General features: G+C 42.0%; 1 protein-coding gene across 3 annotated transcripts in view; it reads left to right on the top strand.

The window, feature by feature from the left end:
* The first annotated feature begins 201 nt into the window (after positions 1-201).
* Positions 202-20,678, top strand: part of runx3 (RUNX family transcription factor 3) — a 55,339-nt gene continuing 34,862 nt past the window's right edge. The window contains exons 1-2 of one of the 3 annotated variants that reach the window (XM_010879242.5): positions 202-633; positions 972-1,094. In XM_010879242.5, coding sequence (XP_010877544.1) covers positions 1,037-1,094 — 58 coding nt within the window. In that variant the 5' untranslated portion in view covers positions 202-633; positions 972-1,036. The remainder of the gene's footprint in view (positions 634-971; positions 1,095-20,678) is intronic. The other 2 variants (XM_010879238.5, XM_010879239.5) reach the window with 2 other exon arrangements.

Here is a 20,678-nt window from a genome sequence, read left to right as displayed (position 1 = left end):
CCAAGTCTACTCCTCACAGTCTACTCTCTCGCTGCCTCTCTATTTTGCCGTCTGCCCCACTCTTTCTCTCTCTGTCTCACTCCTCTCTCTTGTTTCTTTCCCTTAATGCGTGTTTAATACTTTCTGGTTGTTCACATCGGGGTTTCGGGCACCCTCCAAAAAGCCTCTCACACTCCGAGCAGTGTAGGTCACAGCCTGGTTTGAACTTAAAAGAAAATAGAACATTTCCAAAACCTGGCCGACCAATCAAAAGCGAGCGGGGAAGAGAGAGCTGCGGAAAGTAAAACCAAAGAAGAGAAAAAAGCCACACAGAGTAAGAGTGAAAAGAAGTGAGGGAAAGGGGAGGAGAGGCCCTGTGACCTCACACGACATGTGACGTGGGCTCCTCCACTCACGGAGGCGAGCTGGAGGATGGCGAGGATGCAGAGAGAGCTGTGGCTTTAGCCGGTGCTAGCTAACACTGTCGCTCCAGTCAGGCCATCACCGTGGGACACCACGTCTTCTGAAAGTGAGAGAAAACCTGGCTAACCTCAGAGCCCCTCCCTGCTGACGGACCAGACCATCAGGACACCACAACTCCCTGCCACCGTACACCAGGCCGCAAACAAGGCACCCAGACCCGGCTCGGCAACGGTGAGTCCACTCGGAAGGCCAGGGTCCTGGAGAGGGTTGGTACCACTAGAAATTAGTCTTGCCTCTCCCTCACTCCACCAGCCTACCATTCTCTCTCAATCCCTCTCTGTTTGACTCCCTCTCACCCTATCATTCTCTCCTCTCGCTTCATGTCTCATACCCTTGGTGCTGCAGACATATGCTGCTCTCTTTGCAGGCTTGTGGCTAGGGATTCCTGCGGTAGTCGCAAACCCCAAATTCTTGGTTGCAAACAGGCTCTGAGTTCCAGGATCTGTCCTCTCTCGCTCTCCCCTCTTTAGCTCTTTCATTCTCTCTTTCAACCTCCGTTTCTCTCCAAGGTTGGTTGTTACCGACTGCAGAGAGGGCTCGCAACGGCTCTGGGACCCCCTTCAGCCACGAAAACATGGCTTCCAACAGCATCTTCGACTCCTTCGGCAACTACGGCCCGACTCTGCTAAGAGGTAAGGACTCTCTCCTCTCCTCTCCTCCCCAACCCCTCTCCCCCACTCCCCCCCCCCCTTTCCTTCTCCTCTGTCTGTGGCTTGAGGCGTCAGAGAGAGAATGATATCGACGGCTCTGGGAGTCACCTCATTCCCCATTGTTGAAAATGTGTGGCCTCGTCTGTTTGGCATCAGAAGGAGGGTGATGGAGTTTGTGCATGTATGTGTGTGTGTGTGTGTGTCTGTGTGTGTGTTTGTGTGTGCACGCTCGCTTTCTAAAACAGCAGGGACAGCAACACTTCAAAAAGTAGGACTTTGTTTTGGTGTTTGAGCCTTCTGCCGCAGCCACTGAAAACCCAAACAGTCCGGTAAAATGAGATAAAGAAGGAATGGGTCCACACAGTATCCGTGAACGATAGGGTCCTTACAGCTTTGGGCCTCAGCGATGTGTTTTATGTTGTCTTGATGGAACACACCCATATTGGGCTTCTCACCACAGGCATTAACACAGTTTTTCTAGCTCTCTGGGAGAGTAGAGGGAAGGAAGGCACCATCGGACCAGTCTTTACTGGAAAAGAGCAGTACCATAAAACAAAGAGAGAAAAAAACATTGGTCTGTCTCCTGCACTACTCACAGGAGTTACTGTTGGCCTGTGTGGTGAGGTGAGTGCAGTACGCTAAAGACCGCTCCTAATGAAGGAGCCATTTGTTTCCATGGTTACCTCAATCCAACAGCCCATACTTGAAGGAAAAAGCCTTACTTGATTTTGAAGTTAAGAGAGATTTCTGGTGTTGAGGAATTAAAACAAATCAATTATGAGATTACATAAAAAAATTGTCAAATAAGGCTACATGTAGCGATAGAACAGCTTGCAAAGTTCATTGAAATGGATAATTGCAGGTAGCCTAGCAGATAGCCTAGCAGGTAGCCTAGTGTGTAAAGCATCTGCATAGTTACTGAAATGTCACTGGATCAAATCCCAGAGCTGGGGAGTTGAAGTATCTGTAGTTCTTTCCGTTCTTAACCACAAAATCCTCAGATGTTACTGTTGTCAGATTAATCGGTGTCAATTTTCCAGGTAAAATAAAAAACTGTTTGATTTAGTGAAGTCGGACACGTACAAAGTTTCTGCTGGGACAAGAAGTACATTATTTTGTGTCTCCGAACAATAAATGTGTATTATTTTGCTGTCAGTCTAAAAAGTTTCCCACATTTAACGAGAGCATGTCACTCTGACGGTCACTGAGTCATTAATCTGAGAGATTGGTTCCCACTGTTTCTATTACTTAAAAACGGCACCAAACAAAATATCCCCTCGATTACGGCCTGGTTGCTGTGTTAATTAGACAGCCACAGGAGAAGCACTACCAGCTCCTAATTGTTTGCAGACTATATCTTAAAATCTCTGGAGCCCCAGTTACCCCTCTACACACACCCACACACCCCTCCCCCCCACACACACACCCGCACATCTGCCGTTCATATGAGAACAAGCCTCTGATATCCCTACTGGAACCACAGCAGAGTGACAGAGGATGGTGTTTCAGTGTTCTCACAGCTCAGACAGATATTCACTCATTTATAGTTTCCTTCTGACAAAGCCGCATCCTTCCAATATATCACTCTCTCACTCTCTCACTCTCATTCCTGCTCCCTCTCCGCATCACTCACTTATCTCCACATTGTTTATTTCTATGCAGATTGAGCGTTAGGATATGGCTGTTAGTTAATTATTCTTTTTAAAAACATTCCAGCCTCATTTAACATGAGGCTGGAATATGACTTTCTCATTTCTGAATAAGGGCTCATCAGATGCCTATTTGGGGCTTTTGGTTTAGTTTTTCTGTGGGGAAAAAATAGAGCATTTAAAGCTGTAATCACCATTGGAAATCATTAGTGAATATGTAATATCCTTTTACAATTTGTTCAGTTGAGAAAATGAAACCAAACTGTAACAGAACAAAGGCCAAGAGTCATTAAATCCCTGAGTTCAATTTGAAAGCATTTCAAATAAAGACTACCCCATGTACTGTAAGAGAAATACTGAGGCGGTTAGTCTAATTTAACAATGTGCATTACAAAGCCGTATAGCAATTTGGCCAAGATCTTCAGTTTTTCAACTGAAATCAAACTGAAATTATGAGGAACGGGTCGAAAAAATCAAGGAGACTGTTTAATGTTTGTGGCTGGCTGCACGTTTCCAAGTCCTACAATACATGAATCCAAAATGGAAATGTGGAAGTAGCTAGAAAATCTTCATAAAGCATCTTGTTAATCTATGCCTATAGCTTGTGCCTTTATCTATCCCAAAAAATAGAAAAATAAAAAAACCCACAATTGTTTCAAGATATATATAATACTTATATATAATTAGTAACTGATTAGAAAAATAGACTGTATGTTGGTTAATCTGTTTACGTGTATACAGACACACACTGAAGTCCTGTCCATACAGAATGCAGCTACACAGTATTCTTGAGCAACAGCATAATTCACACTGAGAAGTGAACATGTGAACATGCGATGTGCAACAGTTAATGCGCTTTGTGTGAGTAAAGAATGTGCTCCACCTTAAAAAAAAAAAATCCCCCCTGAAGCACGGAGATGGGGTGAGCGAAAGAGAAGTAAAGAGAAAAAGAGGGACACCAAATCACCTCATGGTATTTGTAATGAAAAAGAAATCCCCTCCAAAAACTGTTAGGCTGTGTTAGTATACTAGGACAGAAAGTAGACAAGGCTGTGTGTGTGCGTGTGTGCGTGTGTGTGTGAGCAGCGCAAATCTGATGCAGACTAACAGGGCTACTGCTATTCCTTGATAAAGAACAGTGAGGTTACACCTGCTGTTTTCTCACATTAGAGTTATTAACCACACACACACATACACACGCGCGTACGCACACAACTGAACCAGTAGCAGAGAAACAACGGTAGAGTACACTCCATCTCAAGAATACTACACACTTAAAGAACTAACAGCATAACGCTGACAAAAAAAGCTGCCAGTTTGGGTTTCATTAGTGTTTTACTTCAGTGAGGTACCTGGTTTAAGATGAGTTTGATTAGGCATGGGCACTGTTTCATAACCATGGCTTGATTCCCAGAAGCTTTTTCTCCAAGTTGGAAGGAAAACTTTTTTCCCAGCAGGCTCTTTAGACAGGAGGCAGTTTTAGAGTGTAACAGTTCCCTTTGTGGCAGAAAAAGGCCCTAGTTTATTATGGTGGGAATAGTTTTCTATGTTTGGCTTGTAGCACTGTATGAATGAAACTCAGGATTTGAATGTAAGAAACGCACCATGCTTCACCACAGTGGTAGTGGGGTTATTTTGGTGATTTTCTGAGAGGTGGTCTGGTTAGTTCTACAACTGTGAAAGAAAAATCAGAAACAATTGTGAGCAGAAGAAACGTTGACTAAACCCCTTAAATTAAGTATCTCACGTTACAGATAAACCTTTGATTATTTTTTACCAATGTCTCAAAATAATTAACAAAAAATATTATAACTAGGGCCAATCTAGTTGAAAACACATACAATACAACCAAAATGCCTGTCATAAGTTACTGTACAGAAGCTTCAGCTTATGATCAAAAGCGTCGAAATTTGCCAAAACTAAATCAGCACTGAGGAAGACTGGCCCCTAGGGAATTTATTAATCACTAAGACATGTGCCGTGTGTTTTTTTCCTGCCTCCAAAAATTAATAATACATTTAATTGGATGCCAGTCAAAGCCCTTCTGCTGAGCGTCAAGCCTCCAATTACAAAACACAAAAATTGGCTGAGTGAGCAGAATCTGTAACCAGATATGAAGAGTTTCAATATTTGAAAAGCAAGGCAAATGTAAAAAAAAAAAAAAAACATTGACGGCCACCGAGTAGAGGAATCCTGTCTCCAATTTATCTATTTATAAAACTCTGAGGGCTTATTGGGTAGGAGCAATGCTCTGGATTTGATTAGCGTTGTAAACGTTCAAGCCTTCAAGGTACTTATTTACTTTTTGGTCAGTCTCAACGTTTTCACCGTCTGTCAACACCGGTTGATGGGAAAAACCTTCAAGGGTCGCCAATAAGATGGATTCCAGGTAGAGGAAGGGAGGAGGCACCTGCTGATTATGCGGTCAACCAATCCCCAAACCCCCTCCCCTTAATCGTTTGGCTGAGCTTGCTGTACTCTATAACGTTGTTCAAGGTTAAAGTTGCGCTAAGTGTTGTAGTAAATACAATTTTCTGGTGGTCTACAGCAACCACAAGGGCCAGTTTCTCTGCAGCTAGTCTCCAATCTGATAATGTGGATAGTTACCATATTGGTCTCTTGGTACAAATTTCGTTTGGACATATAAGTGTTTTGGAAGGGCGAACAACTTATATTTCTATCAACAAACGTCACTTGAGGGGTGACCGACATATGTTTCTAAAATTCAGCTTAAAAACAAACTAAAGGTAAACTTTGCTCGGCATGGCATGGCTGGTGTGTACAGTGAATATGATATGATGCGAGTTCTGAGCCAGTGGGCCATTGTGACAGACGAATGGATGAAGCATGAGGAAAGCTGTGTGTGGCGTCTCAGCCCTTTTAGCCCAGTTCATCCAGAGTTAGCCGGCATGTTAAGAGCAACTCTTTGATTGTCTATGGCAGTTCTGAGGGGACTGAACTCCGTGAACGTATGCTAAATACATTACCACACCACCCTTAGACGAAAACAAAAAAAGAGAAAATATGTATTTTGCCCTTACATAATAATTATGGAGCGGCCGAATGAAATAATTGGTATGGTGAGAGACACAAATGTCCAAGTCTGTCATGATACAATGCCCTGGGATGTCAGCAGAATTTATAACGTCTAGACAAGCTATTTTAACTGGGACCCTCCGATGTGGAAAAGAAATATCGGAACAGGAACACTAGCGTACAGGCAGGAAAGTATGCAGACGACAAAAATATTTGGATAATTGGATAATAAGATGGAAATGATCACAATGTAATTTTCTGTTTGATTTTTAAGTCTCTCATCTAATGAACATACATGGCTCCAGTATTCCCGATGAGTCATGCTTTCATGCTTAATTACCTTCTCTTATGAGCTGATAATATTTCATTAGACACTTCATGGTGATATTGATTGAATCCACACTGCTACTATTATCCTCTTCATGACCTCATCACTTTTGTCTGAGAGACAATTGAATTACGAACAAACCCAGGCTCGTAACGTTTTATATCTCTTATTATCCACTTGTATAGCAGATGCCCTAAGACACAGTTGTAGTGAAGCAGCTGACATTTAGGTAATATTGTACTGGCACCATTGAGAATAACATGGTGACCAAAGGAAATAATGAAGTTACTTGAAATATATATAGGCGCTTTGAAGTTTTAATCTCCGTAACATTAAGTGTTTGATACTATGTAATAAACTGTGATTTAACATTCCCCAAATATTACATTCGGGGCTAATGACGGTAACAGCCAACGTCTAATTTAAAGGAAAAAACATAAAAACTGAAGATAGGTTTTATGTGTTAATTCCTTCTATATATAATCAAGCAATGCTCTGAACCAACAAAGTCCGACCATATGACCTGAGTGGAAAACGTCTAAAGAATGTTGTTGTGGTTTTCAATAAGACCCCTCCTTGCTCAGTATTACCGTTAAGCAGATGTTTTGAGCAACATCCTATCTGTAGCCACAACGTAAAGAAGTATCCTCCCATTTTTCATAGTTTGAGAACAATTGTTGCATCGCTTTATTTTCACATGCAGCTAATTTCAGTTGCCTACATACAGTATGACATGGCACATCTGTTTTTCAATGTGAAAACATGGGGCAATTCAACAGCAAAAACAAAAACAGGTCAACAAGCCATAAAGTCAAACAGAATGTTACAACTCAAGTCTCTTCTTCCTTCATTACGAGAAATCTTTAATCATGCTTAAAACATCCATGGCCCGTCCTTCTTCCCAAAAGCAATAAAGAAAAAAAGTTAATTACGGTGGAGGAAAAATGCAGATAATGATAGGATATAGAAGCTGCAGGCTATGAAATTGTTTTTGATACTCTTTTTCTGTTTTTCCCAGAAAAAATCTTAAGTTGTTTACATTTGGTTAATTGTGTTTGGGGTGATGAAACACACATTTTAAGGATGTGACAAACTGCCCCCCCCCCCCCCCCCCCCCCAAAAAAAAAGTTATTTCAACAGATGATCCTGTCAAGAATGGGAATTTTTTGTAGACTTTTTGGATAGCTCATAATTCACAGTGAAACTGTCATCTGTGCATTGAACGCTCTGTTTAATGTACCTTCAGTTTTTTTCTGGCAGATATAAGGGACTTGGGTTTTACATGAAGGTATTAAAGCAAATGCCAGTAAATTGAGTGTTGGTGGTCATAATGTATTCTACAGGTTATTCAACTTTGCCAGCCACAGGATTTGGGGACTTTCTACGTTTATAGTATGTATACCATAGGAAGGAACTGTTTTTGTAAAATTGGTCAAATTAACAACCTTGACTGTACTGTTAGCTGATGCTGAAAGTTAAAGCTCAAATGCCCATTGACTGAACATGACTGGAATGCTAAGAATAACAAATATGTGCAAGATAACTCTTCAGTACAGTGTTTGCTAAATTATTGGCCCACTTGGGGAACAAAAAACAAAAAGGACAATAAAAAAAGGCCATGGTTGTTCATCAGCTTAATCTTACACAAAATATCAGCAAAATCTAACATTTAATTGAAGTAAAATAGTTAAAATAATAAAGATTTGTATAATAGTTACAACTAGGCACCTTAGAAATTCTTATGAACTAAATCTAAAGTATCTTTCCAATGATTTATTTTAGTTAATTTTATTAATTAGGAACTCCACTCTCATCAAGAAATGAACAGAAGCCCCTGGAGTTTACTAAACCTTATTGGAGCTTTGATTGGAACTGGATTCTGTGGTCAGATGTCTTGATAAGAGTAGAGACATTCTTCTGGCAAACATCCAAAATGTTTATTGGCATGCGATGATGTCAAATTGTAGTTTTGGAGACTTGGTGACCCCAAGATTCAACCAACTACTGCAACTCTCCATCTGTGAATTTATTACCTCTCGAATGATCCTCCTCTCTATGCCTGGGGGGCAAAATACAAATTACATATTCAGTTGATTTTTGTTATTGCCCTAATATTGGAAATGGTTATTTCCTTGTGTATAGCAATTGGTTCATATCCATGTTTCATATCCAACAAACTCTGTCTTTTTCCGTTGTCTTCTCTGACTGTTCCCATGTTAACAGATGACTAAGGGAGTTTATATGTCACGTTATATTTACACCCCAGTCAAACAGGAAGTAATGAATGACCACTTCATTTCCTGAAGATTTTTCAATGCAACAATTCTTCCATTAGATTTGGTTTATAATAATTTCTAGGAGTTCTTATAATCGTGCCACATGTTCTTGAGAAAAGTATGTGTGGCTTAATTAAGAATGTTTTTTCTTTGAACAATTGTACCTTAATTTAAGTTTATATTTCTCTTATATTGAGTGTCAATCTGATAAACAACAATTAAATTTTTTCATAGCTTCTTGTGCTGGTCTTTACCAAAGGCTCCAATATTTCCAGCGTACACGAGTGCAAACTGAAATACATTAAGTAGTTCTTCCCCTGAAAGAGTGACCTAAAGTAACCTTGTTGTGCATCTGTATGTGTAATTTCTCTCCAGCTGCTCAGTTCTGTAATCCCTTAACAGAAAGCCCTAGACGGGGATTCCCTCCTCAGCTATGGAGCAGAAGTGGTCTCTCCCTATCCATTCTCTGTCTGGTGCTAAGTCACTTTGTCTGGATCTGAAATACTTTTCACAGACTCAGTGAAGCATTCACACACACACACACACACACACACATCCCGACAGCTGACGGTGAGCACCTCTGTGTGCTGAGTCAGAGAGTTGCGTACAGGGTGTCAACGTGATGACCATATTGTTCTCTCTCTCTCAGTCCTGTCTGACCTCAGTGTAATAGTCAGTAAGAGCTCACAGATGGCCTCCTGCTGCTCTCCCCACAGAGCACAACAGTCTAAGACAACCCACAGTCAGAATAAATGCTGACTAAAAAAAGTTCTAATGAAATTACTAACACTGGTGTAGTAAGTTCACCCATGGCATGTTTGAAGAGCAATAACTACACGTAGTAACAGATCAATGAATACTTATTAATTTTGTATGGCGTGACAAAATGCCAATTTTATTCCTGTGATGAATCAACTGTTGTCAAGGGGAGAGACACAAGGAAGGGACACAGGTTTAGTGGTTAGGGCACTGGACGGCATTTATTAACAAAAACACAGTAGAATGTGTGGAGTGGAATCGATCAGAAATGGAAATGCAAGCCACTGGAGGCTTCCCGGTGGACGTTATGGTGGTAGTTTGGGATGAGGCAATGAGGCGCTGCACCGCGACCACAACCAACGAGAGGCCCTGTGTCCCAGATCTGCACAAAGTGGGGCCATAGCAGCGGCCAAAAAGACAATAACAAGGAAAAGAAGAGTCCTGGGGATGACACCCGCACACCTACCTCCCAAACCACCCCCGTGAGGCCCCCATAGTGAAGCCTCCACACCAACTCGAGAAATTCACATTTAGGTTTTTGATCAATTCCTCAGTTTCTGTGGTGTTTTTGTTAATAAAGCCCTCGAAACCTTGTGTCTATTCTCTGTGTCTTTCCCTGTGACAACTGGTGGAAGTTATGGCCAAGTGGGCCTCATAGCAGCTGAGTTACGTTCAGGAGCCCTATGTTGCTACTGGGTATCGGTCCGGCACGAACATGGGAGATGCCATGTTCACATCACACCATTCTATAAAGGAAAAGTACAAAACATACTACATGGTAGCTCTGATGCAATAATGTAATAATGTTTTTCCCAGATACTTCCTACCAAACTTTGCAGAAGGCCTGGTAGAGTAATCTGCCAAACTTGCATTTCAATAATGAATAAGAAAGTTTTGAGAAATGCCCTGCACAGCACAATAGGCAGTGCCTTTATTGAGTCTACCCACCAATCATCTACCAACTTCTCTATGTGTTAACATTGTTCTGGGACCGCTGAGCGTACACCGCAGCTAAGCTTTCAAGATGGATACTGAACTGTCATACGGAAGAACTAGGCAGTTCTAGGCATATGTTCTTGTAATGATCAAACTGTGTAGAGCTATAGTAGCTAGCTATGGTGACTAATTAAATGAACACTGCAGTTGTAGAATATCAGCAGGTTAGCTTAATTTTTTAAATTATGAAATAGCCGGCTCATGCTAAACGGGATGAGTTGGACTAGTGTTTGTTGACATGATCAAACATCAGATATACAATTTCGTTTGGAGCCATGCCGGCCAGTAAAAATTTAAAAATATTGTAAAATATTCTTGATGATACTGCTGCCACTCAGGCCAACTCTGAATTGTTGTTACGCCAGGCTCATTCGTGATGTGCAGAACGGCTGGGGGAAAAGGTTAATTGTTCAATAACCACCAACATTTTGTCAGCTAAGCCGTATTCATCTGGGTTTTAAGAAAACACTCTCACTCACATTCTCCCACATTTCCTGCTGTTAAACACAAACCATTGCAAGAGTTAAACCACTGATTTAAAGCCTGACAAAGCAGACTCCTCTCTTCACAGCCACTCAACCAATGCTGAACTCTAATGTCACCGTAAACATTAAACCTCTGATCCTCGCGACACCTTATCCGCCATCCATCCCCAGGGCAATAACACAGGACGTTGACTACCGCAAGGCTAACTCCGTAAACATTCCGAGCCCATCACTAACCCGACGGAGAAACCTTTGTGTTACTCGTCACTAGGGACCAACCTACGCTCCTTTAATCAGCATAATGACACAGCGAACAGTCAAGTCAGTCACTCAGTCAGCAGACTAGGAGGCTGTTGGAGAGGGTTTGATGAGGCTAACCACCGCACGGCCAGCCAGACCATTGCCTCCTGATTGGGTTTATAAACGCATGTTGTCGTTGTCGTCGTTAGCTTGTCGTTAGCCTGGCCCACCCTGGCTCTGAGGAGCCCAAGGGGCCAAACACAGCAATCAGAGAATTAGTAAGCATTTAGGGCTCCTAAGAGGCTCTCTGAGTCATCCAGAGAGAGGAGGGGAACGTATGCTACACTACACGGGGCAGAGCGCTATCCACGCATGGGCAGCATTTCTAGTGAGTCACGAAGATTATGAGAGGAAACATTCAGTCAATGGGACTCGTACGGAGTGAGCTTCAGACAATAGTGAGAGAGAGTGTCTTGGTCTGTCTGGACTCTGTGAAACATCAGACAGGGAGGCATGAGTTTAATTAAAATCGCAGTGATGACAGCTTATCTCCTCACTCATTGTGATTTCATTCAACCTCAATTGGGTTCAATTTGATGATTGACAGTAACAATTTTATGCACAAAAGAGTGGTTTTATTGCAGGCGATAAAAGGATTTATGTCTGGGAGGGCTCTTTGAAAGTCTCCGGCTGAGGGTAGGAGCCACACCCTTCCTGCATCAGCATGGAAGCCTTCAGGACCAGGGTAGTCTCTCACTGCTTCGTGAAGTTCTCTGACGTCTACTGTGGAAAGTGTCATAGACCGCTGTCAGGGCGCAGGCACTGGGTCATCGTTAGATTCCAGTCTGGCTCTGCGGTGAATCAGACAGGGCCAGGGAGATTGAACTCCTGTAAAGAGGGAAACAAATGCAAGTTCAATATGTGGAAATGCTTTGAGGCGTCTTCACACTTGAACGAGTCTGACAGAACCCTTGATGACCTCCATTTAAATATCCAAACAAGGATGAAAGGATTGTAGCAGGCCAGGGTATCTGCATAGATAACAGATGAGATAGTGAGACTGTGTGTGAACGTGTGTGTACATTGTGATGTGTGTGGTTTGGAGGAACTGAAGGTAAACGGAGTGGTAGCCAGCTCAACAATCATTTGGCAATGTGAACCAAAGAGGAACACACTGGCACAAGCCGGGGTGGTTTGGCTAATTCCTCCGCAGCTATCCTTTACTTCAAAGCACTCATACCAGTCATACGTGACATAACTTGTCTTGTTCCTTCATATTTCCAGGAGGACAGGGCCCAGTGCTACAAAAAAAAAATAAAAACATGTGGTTTTTGTTGCAGGAAGGAATGAACAACAGCATTCCGTGAGCCACCACATGAAAGGTCCCTCTTGCCACCAGGCTAAACGAGGGCAGGCTCCTCTGCCTCCTCCTGACGCGACTGTGATTAATTAACTAGGGAACAGAACTGACACTCCAGTCTATACATCCTCTCCTCTCTTCTCCTCACCTCCCCTCACTCCTCTTCTCCCCTGTCCTCATCCACACTGTTTAATTGTACAGGGCTCCTCCATGGGTTCCAGCAGAGGGGACAGCCACACACGAGCACAAAAGGGGCATTGTCTTCTGGTGAAAATGTGGTTTACAGGCCCGGCTATAATGGCTTGGCGGTCGCTGGCAGCCATGCACGCTTCCTAATATTCGGTTCACATGCGATTTCATTTTGGGAAAACACTGAGTTATGGGGCTCTGCCTTTGTGCGAGAGGGACGCCTCACAACTTATTTTCGGAGCCGACGGGCCCAGGCTCAGCCCCCACCCCCACCCCTCGCTGGGTCTCTCATAGCGCTTCTATATTTGTGTGGGATGTCGAGCTAGAGGATCACAGACAGACTCCCATTTTGGCAGGGGGAAGGGAACGAGCGTCTCTGTTTGCCAGTCAAACGTGTTTGGCTGTCAGACTGAAAGGCTGCCAGAGCTCCGAGCTGTCTCCTATCCTCGTCAGGGTGACGCGTTTGATCTCGGAGAGACACTATTTCATACACAGAGGGAAGTTCAACTGCTGGGTGGTTTGATGGGTTGTGTTGTGCAGCAGGCAGCAGCTCAGAGAGGAAAGGACTGCTAACCTCCCAATGGATAGTCTGGATCTATAAATGTCTGGCTGTGTTGCTTTTGTCCCTCCCCGCCATAGGTGTGTGGTTACCCATTGTGGACTGCAAGGAAGTGTGGCATCTGTGAGCTAATGTGCCTTAAGGCAATGTTGGGCACAGGAGAGGCGATGCACCACTTAGCTTCATAAATGTGCGCCATGGTCGAGCCACAGTTACACAGTGAGAAACTGTTGAGGTGTTTGGGGTGGCGAAATGGTGAGCGAGGACTTCTTCAAGTCACGTCGCAGTTTGGCCACAGTCTCACAGTGGAGCATGAGGAACATGAAATAATGGTGAAGGGGGATTAATATGGTGACCTCATGAAGATGTGCCACAATTTCACACACAAACGCGTCAGACACTGTTGGAGTGGTGGAAGATGGCTTGAAAGACATGCATCAGCACGAGTTAAGCTTCATTTGATAGTCCTCACCAGTGGCTCAAATAAACCCCCAAACTTTTTTTTTTTTTTTATCTCACCAAAAGTTTAACCTAATTTTAAACAAGGAAACAAAAAAATATATTAATTGATTGTAGAAAAAAAAAGAAAAATAAAGAACTTACAATAAGATGTTAAAATAATGTTTCCATAATGGAATGTTCATCATGATACCTTCTATTTGTGCAATCAAAGACAGTGACAAAACACCTTCTGAATATGAATACTCCACAGCCAGAGTTCTGAGTCGGAGCTGCCTCCCCACCCCAGACGGTTCTCTGGCCCCAGCCTCAGCCTGTGCCTGCGTGTGGTAGGGTTAGTGAGCTGGGGCCGTGATGGAGCTCTGGCAGGGCCCTGGCAGCGGTGTGGTACGGCAGTTAAACTGTCACTGGGAGGAACTATAAATCTGCTGCCGAAGGTGAATGCAGGGTGATGCTGCTGCCACAGGTGTGCTGCCTGCCAGTTAGTCCTCCTGTCGTCTGCCTGCCGTACCCCCAACCACCCCCCCCCCCCACCCCCCATTCACAGGAGGCTGGGACTACGTGTCCTCCAGCCCGACACAGTTGGCTGAGGCGAGGGGGAGTGAGTCAGCCAGTCGGGGGTGTGTGTCTGTGTGTCGGAGGTGGGGGTGCTGTCACTTTGGCAACGCTGAGGCACATATTGCAGCGATTACCACAGCGGAAAAATGTTTTTCTGCAACATGCAATTACTACAGATTACAGATTGCCTTCCTTGCATCAGAAGCACTCACCAGAGAGAGGGAGAGAGAGAGAGAGAGAGAGAGAGAGAGAGAGAGAGAGAAAGGGAGAAACACTGGGGATTTGTGTTGGTGTATGTGTGTGTGTGTGTGTGCAAGCACAGAGAGACAGACAGACAGACTCACAGACACACAAAGGCACAAAGAAGAGAAATGATTATAAGTCACACAAAAAACCTCAAAGATGGATGAGTCGGTGCATTTATGAGACACATTTGGAGGCCAAGGTCATGGACAGTTAGGTCCAAATAAGGATCATGCTAAATCAAATCAGCTGCCCCAGCAGGAAAACAAATATTAATAGAGGACTGTGTGATTGTGTATGATTAACAAATAACAATGGTGTCAATGTGTATCTCCAAAACACGGGTTAAAGCCTAATGCAACTTGGCAGCGTCAGAGAGTTTATGAGGCCACCTTCAGGTCACTTCATCCGTGTAATGTCCTGAATAATACTTCAATACTAGATCCTGTGGCTCAGAAAGACAGGGCCCACACGGGATCCAACTAGATCAGAAATCCACCAAAAGTGCTCCTATAATAGCACAGCTTTTTTGTGACTTTACCGTCCAGTGGTGCTTTTAGTGGCTTTCCGATGAATAAACACAGCAAGTAACCACATCATAGCCTTCTGTCTAACTGTCATGGTGGGTTGAGTGTACTTGACAGATGATGTGAGGGCGGACCAATGGTGACATGAGAGTTCACAGAGAGTCCCCAGGACAGGCCCGGAGGTGTCCCTTTGGACTGCTGCTACAGAACGGGTGTGACCGAGGTGGGGTCTGACCACAGAGTAAAACCCTACACCCTGATCACATATAAAATTTGCATCAAACGTTTTCTTACACAAAAACCATTCAGAAGTAAATTGATCAGAATCAGAATTGCCTCCGTTGCCTGTATTTACCGTTTTTACATTTACACATATCCAGAATTTTCCTCGTCCTAGTATGACCGTGTTTGTTTTTAATGTTACCGACTTGCATTGAATTACTATGCAATCATGCAGTCATTGCAGTGTAGAACTTTGATGCTAGACCTTCCACTGTTGTGTGGTTTACCGAAGCCTGTATAACAACTGGACAAATACTAGTGAGTCACACTCAGTAGAACATACTGTCACCCTGTCTGCACCAGCTCCCTCTAGAGGAAAGGGGTACATAGGCCTTCCTTGCTTTCTGTCTTTCTCTCTCTCTCTATTCTGTCTCTATCTCTGTGTGCCCCTCTTTCATATCAATAATGTCCTGTACATACTGTACGTTATGTTACAGATAATGCATGAAACAAAAAACGGTGGAGATGTTCAAGGGCTCAGAGTTTGTTGACAACAGTGATAACGTTCTACTGACGTTCAACCTCTTCATTACCCTGAATGTCCTCACTTGGTTACTGAGGCTAGCTGTCCTTTAGTGTTCAGGAACTAATGGTTACAGCTCCCAGAGACAAGACAGACATCCCCCAACAGCCATTATTTTACTCAATTGATTCAGAGACCTTTAATAAGCCCTTGGCTGCACTGTGCACCTTTTAAAACATGTAGGCTGTGAATTAAAGATTCATGAGCTGAATGTGCTCATTGTCTGACTCTGCAGTATTTCAGCTCGTCACGCTTACATAGTAATTAGCTGCTGGTTTTTGGAGATGTCACAGGCTCATTCATTATTTTGTGATATATATATATTCCAACTGGCTAAGTGGATGCTGAATAAAATGGACTTTCTGGTGAATCACATGCATATTGTTGTGTGCAGGAATACAGTACTACTTTTTAGGTTTATCCCAAAAGAAGTTAGTGTGTAATGTCAATAAACAAGTAACGGTGCTCACATCTGAACATGCTAAATGGAACTTGGTCACATGAAGGTCTCCGCTTTAGATCCGAGGAGACATGAATATGGTATAATAAAACAGGCAATGTGGTTCCTATTTGCTGGTCTACATCAAACCAGACAACAATGACCATCAACTTCAATGTGCTGACACATTATGTAATCATTTGAGAGCGCATCAGCATTTGGAGCTCAGAGTCCCCATACAAAATTAAACAATCTTTAACCACTGCAGTCTCTCTGAGAAGCATTATACTTCTCAAAGTCCCTCCATAATCTGTCTATAAACATCCAAATGCTAGAATATGATTTGGCTTTGGGACAAGGGACAGAAAGCTTTGATGACTTACATCATGCTTAGAGTACTAATCCCTGACACTCTTGTCATACAGTATCAAGCAGCAGAAGTCCATTTCATAGCAAACTACATTTCAAAAACGAGAGCGGGTAAACAACTCTGACATTCCAAGTCTACCACAGAATTCATAATTGATACAAAAAATACCCTGAGTCCAAATGCAGAGCTCATTTAATCCGAGAGGAATAAAACTCCATTTCATAGGAGTCGTCCATTCAGAACACTCATATTACCGCTGAGCAGAAAACCCCCGGCTGAAATTTGAGGAGACACTTTTCGGAAGGAATGCGTTCGGTGGGTTGAGGATCAGGCTTGCCCTGTAATTTGTGAATGTACAGAAATGTGCAACCACCACAGCCGCTAAAGATAGAAATCTTTGTCTTATGTCATCGTTTAACCTCAAACTATTTGTAATTGCCCCGTAGCCCCCTTTTTTTTATACGAAAAGATCCCCTCTAATGGCACATGTGCACACGTCCGAAAATAGCTCACGGGTTTATGGGGTTACTGAGGTTCACATTGAGAATTAAAATTTCACTTTTGTATCTCCTCATATATCTGTGTCTGCCCATCAAAGCCTCTGACATCAGACGTGGAAGATATGGTGGGTGGTGGGCACGATACAGTGAGGTATAGTTTTACACCTCACAGGCCTGTGTGGGTTTCCAGCTAATGGGGATGATATTCAAACTATTAGCTTTTACATTCCGTCTCATTATCTGCCAAACCGTATGAAAACGGAGAGGAAGAAAGCATTGCTACGGCCCTTGATCTTCCAAGGTTTGGTGTGGTGGTTGGCGACTGCAGGGCAGGGACTGTAGGCTGGAGAAGGTTCATTTCACAGACTAAATAGGCTGAAGTAGTGGGACACTTTCAAAGGCATATGCTGGGCAGACACCAAGAGTAAGTGACAAAAGCGGAACTCGGGTTTCAGCTTACCATTCAGAGTAGGAATAATACAATACACCTGGTGCAATTTAGAAATATTGCTTGTGTGTCTGCAGTTCTTACATTTTTGTGTCATTGACAGTTGCTTAATTGACCTTGTCAAATAACAATTGGTGCATTTGGGGATAAATGTGTATTTATGTGTATTTGTGTGTGTGTGCGTATGTGTGTGTGTGTTGGGGGCGTTGTTTTGAAGTAGAAGAGCAATGTAAATATTGTATGGATGAATGAAGTATATCTCTTTGTCGATGAGGATCCTAACTCAGTCCAAATCCTAAATCTAAACTTGCAGCAATCATGGTTGAATACAGACAAGGCAAGCATGGCACATTCCCAGGCTTCTTGACCTCCAGTTTTATTTCACCTTTGTTAGTCTCTCAGATATCATAGTAATATGGTATAAGTCAAGGAAAAACGTATAGAACTACAGGAAATTGACTTCCTTCTGTTGTCAAGAGTATGTCTATAACCTTTTTTACATTAACTCTCCAAACTGGAGGCCTGCTGTTTTTTGGCAAAGCCTGTATACTGTAAGTTGTTTCTAAAACCTGTAGTAGTTAAGGTAAAAACGTTCCCAACATCTAGTACAGAGGTAGACTGACCTGTTCTGTGAGTGGATAGGTAGGCTTCAGCAGAATTCTGGTCAGTAGACACCACCTGACCTAGCCCAGCTAATTGAGCAACTCATTGATTGGTTAAATTCATCACACAGGTGGTTTAAATAAAAAACATAGTGCCTGTGGTACTCCAGGCACAGGGTTGCCTTTCTGTACTCTTGTACATGAAGTGGGTTTATGATACTAGATATCCTCCAGGAGTTCTGCATTCGGTTGAGCTGAACCTACTTGCATCATTAAAAATCGTTCAGGGGCACGACGGGCTCCGTCTTCAGTGTCTGTGCGGCTGAAACCGTAGAAACTGCTTGTTGAAATATAGTAGTCTAAATATGACAGGCGCCGATGCGCGTATTACCCCTGCGCACGGTAGTCGGTTGTATAGTCAGATATTAATAATGAAAAGCGCACGAGGACGACTGAAATATCCCAGATGTCACTGGCCCTACTTCTTTCATTGCCTCAATGATATGCGATACTTTTTAGGTAATGTCCAAATGGTGCAGAAATGTATAAATACTGTGTAGTTCACTTTCTTAATATTAAACCTCACAACAAGGAATATTAAAGCCTATGATTTTAGATGAATTACCTGTTTTAGACAAATGTCCAGTGTTCTCATAAAGTCATAGGCCTTTATCTTTGAGGTCATTCAACGAGCGCGGTTGTGGCAATTAAAATGTTCACGTTCTCTCCTCATAAAGAAACAGGCTGCTGACAGCTAACCCGGTTGAGGTCTCTCTCCACTATGCAGTCTGCGTTTAAGTCAACCGCTTAGCAAATCAATGTAGGCTATAGTCATAGTTGTGTGATAATTGTTATCAATAGGTTAGGCGCCAATTCATGTTGTTAAAATATGATTTAAAACGGCTCCTTCCTCACGGTCTTTGCCTTGGCAGGCGTTAAGTGTTAGTGTATAATCTTCTCATCGGATCTCCCTCGCCACTCTCTCCGCAAGACTCTGGCTTCGCATCTTTCTGACTGACATCAGTATAATAAAGAAAATTAAGGGTAAATCTAAACACACTCCGAGCCCTTCCTTACCACAATTACCTTCCTATCTAAAATAAACACAACAAACAAAAACAATTTTTTTTCTTCTAGGAGAGTAGCGGGTATGACGGTCGATCATGATTAGAAATAATGGGTCACTATGAATCAAAACACCCTAAATTAACCCTTAAGCTACCTGCATATTTTACATACATCGATTACCAAAAACAAATATTGTAAAAAGCAACAATCACACCAAAATGTACCCTGCATCAGACATTTAATTAGTGTTATCTGAAAAAAGACTGTTAACTGTCATCTGAAAAAAGCCAAATGACAGTTCATTAACTTATACAGTAAAACGGTAAAACACAATTTTACAGTATACTATATTGCCCAAGCATACTGCACGCAACCCACTAACTGTCCTCTGAATACAGTACAGTTGATTTTTATTTATTTTTTATTTGAAAGGAAAATATAAATGTTCACATATTAATGACTGGCATTTAAAGGGGGAGTACAACAAAATGAGAAATATTCGTAAAGGGGAATGTCACTGTTTTACAACTTGATGTAAGATGGTTCCTTACCCTAAAAGTAATCAGTGAAAATAGAGCGTGAACATATGTTAATGGCTAAATCACTTTGAAATAACATCAAACGTATATCGAGTTGATTTCAGGTGATATTGAGATTTTTTAAATGCTCACCACATCTCCATTGCTAGCATTGATTTTTATCTAGTGACTAAAGTCAACTGTAATTTGTGAGGGAAAAAACTGAACCAGAATACTGAACCATTGAGTTTCTCTTGGGCCACAGACTACTTTCACAGTGAGGAACCCACGAACATCAAGTTGTAAAATAATGACATCAACAATAAATTTCATTGACATGAACTGATTCCATTCACTTCAAAACATGATCCAGAGACTCGTTTACCAAAAATATGGCTTAGTTTTCTTCGTGTAATAACAGCCAGAGCAAACACTGCCGTTTGTGAAATAACATGTTAGGACCTATGGCGGTATGCTTCAAAGAGCATTCACAAATCCTTTTTACTATATAGAAATGGCATAGCACCCGAAATATTTTAAGCATTTTCAGATTATTAGAGGATAGTAGAGTTATTCCAGATTATATACAACACGTATATTTTTTTAAAGACACCTCAATAAAGCGCAACGAGTACAATCAGTGGTTAGAGGGTTTGTATACCTCCGTTACTTAGTATTTATAGCCTATCACTGACTTTTATTTGCTGTTTTGATTGCAACTACGAATATGGTAATTTTGTTACCTATAAACATAGCATAAGGTGCTTCATTGTGTGTGGGTATCAATCTAGTTATAAAACATTTCCCTTGCATTTCAATCAAGTATTTATACCACTGAATGATTGTATACATTGGTGTATATATATATATATATATATATATATATATATATATATATATATATATTCACATACAAATAATATATGTATATATATATATATATATATATATATATATATATATATATATATATATAAATAAATAAATAAATGTTGACTGCATACAGCCATATGATACGAGTGATATATATCTGTCTACGTATCTGGTCAAAATCACTCATATAGGTCCCCCTTCACCCTCTAGTGGTACAGATAACTTGTAATTATGTCTCCAGAGAAACCAACATTCATATAAAGATCATTTTTACCAAAA

The sequence above is a fragment of the Esox lucius genome, chromosome 15 (assembly GCF_011004845.1).
Source record: "Esox lucius isolate fEsoLuc1 chromosome 15, fEsoLuc1.pri, whole genome shotgun sequence".
Taxonomy (NCBI): domain Eukaryota; kingdom Metazoa; phylum Chordata; class Actinopteri; order Esociformes; family Esocidae; genus Esox; species Esox lucius.
This window is presented reverse-complemented; position numbering and strand designations above follow the sequence as displayed.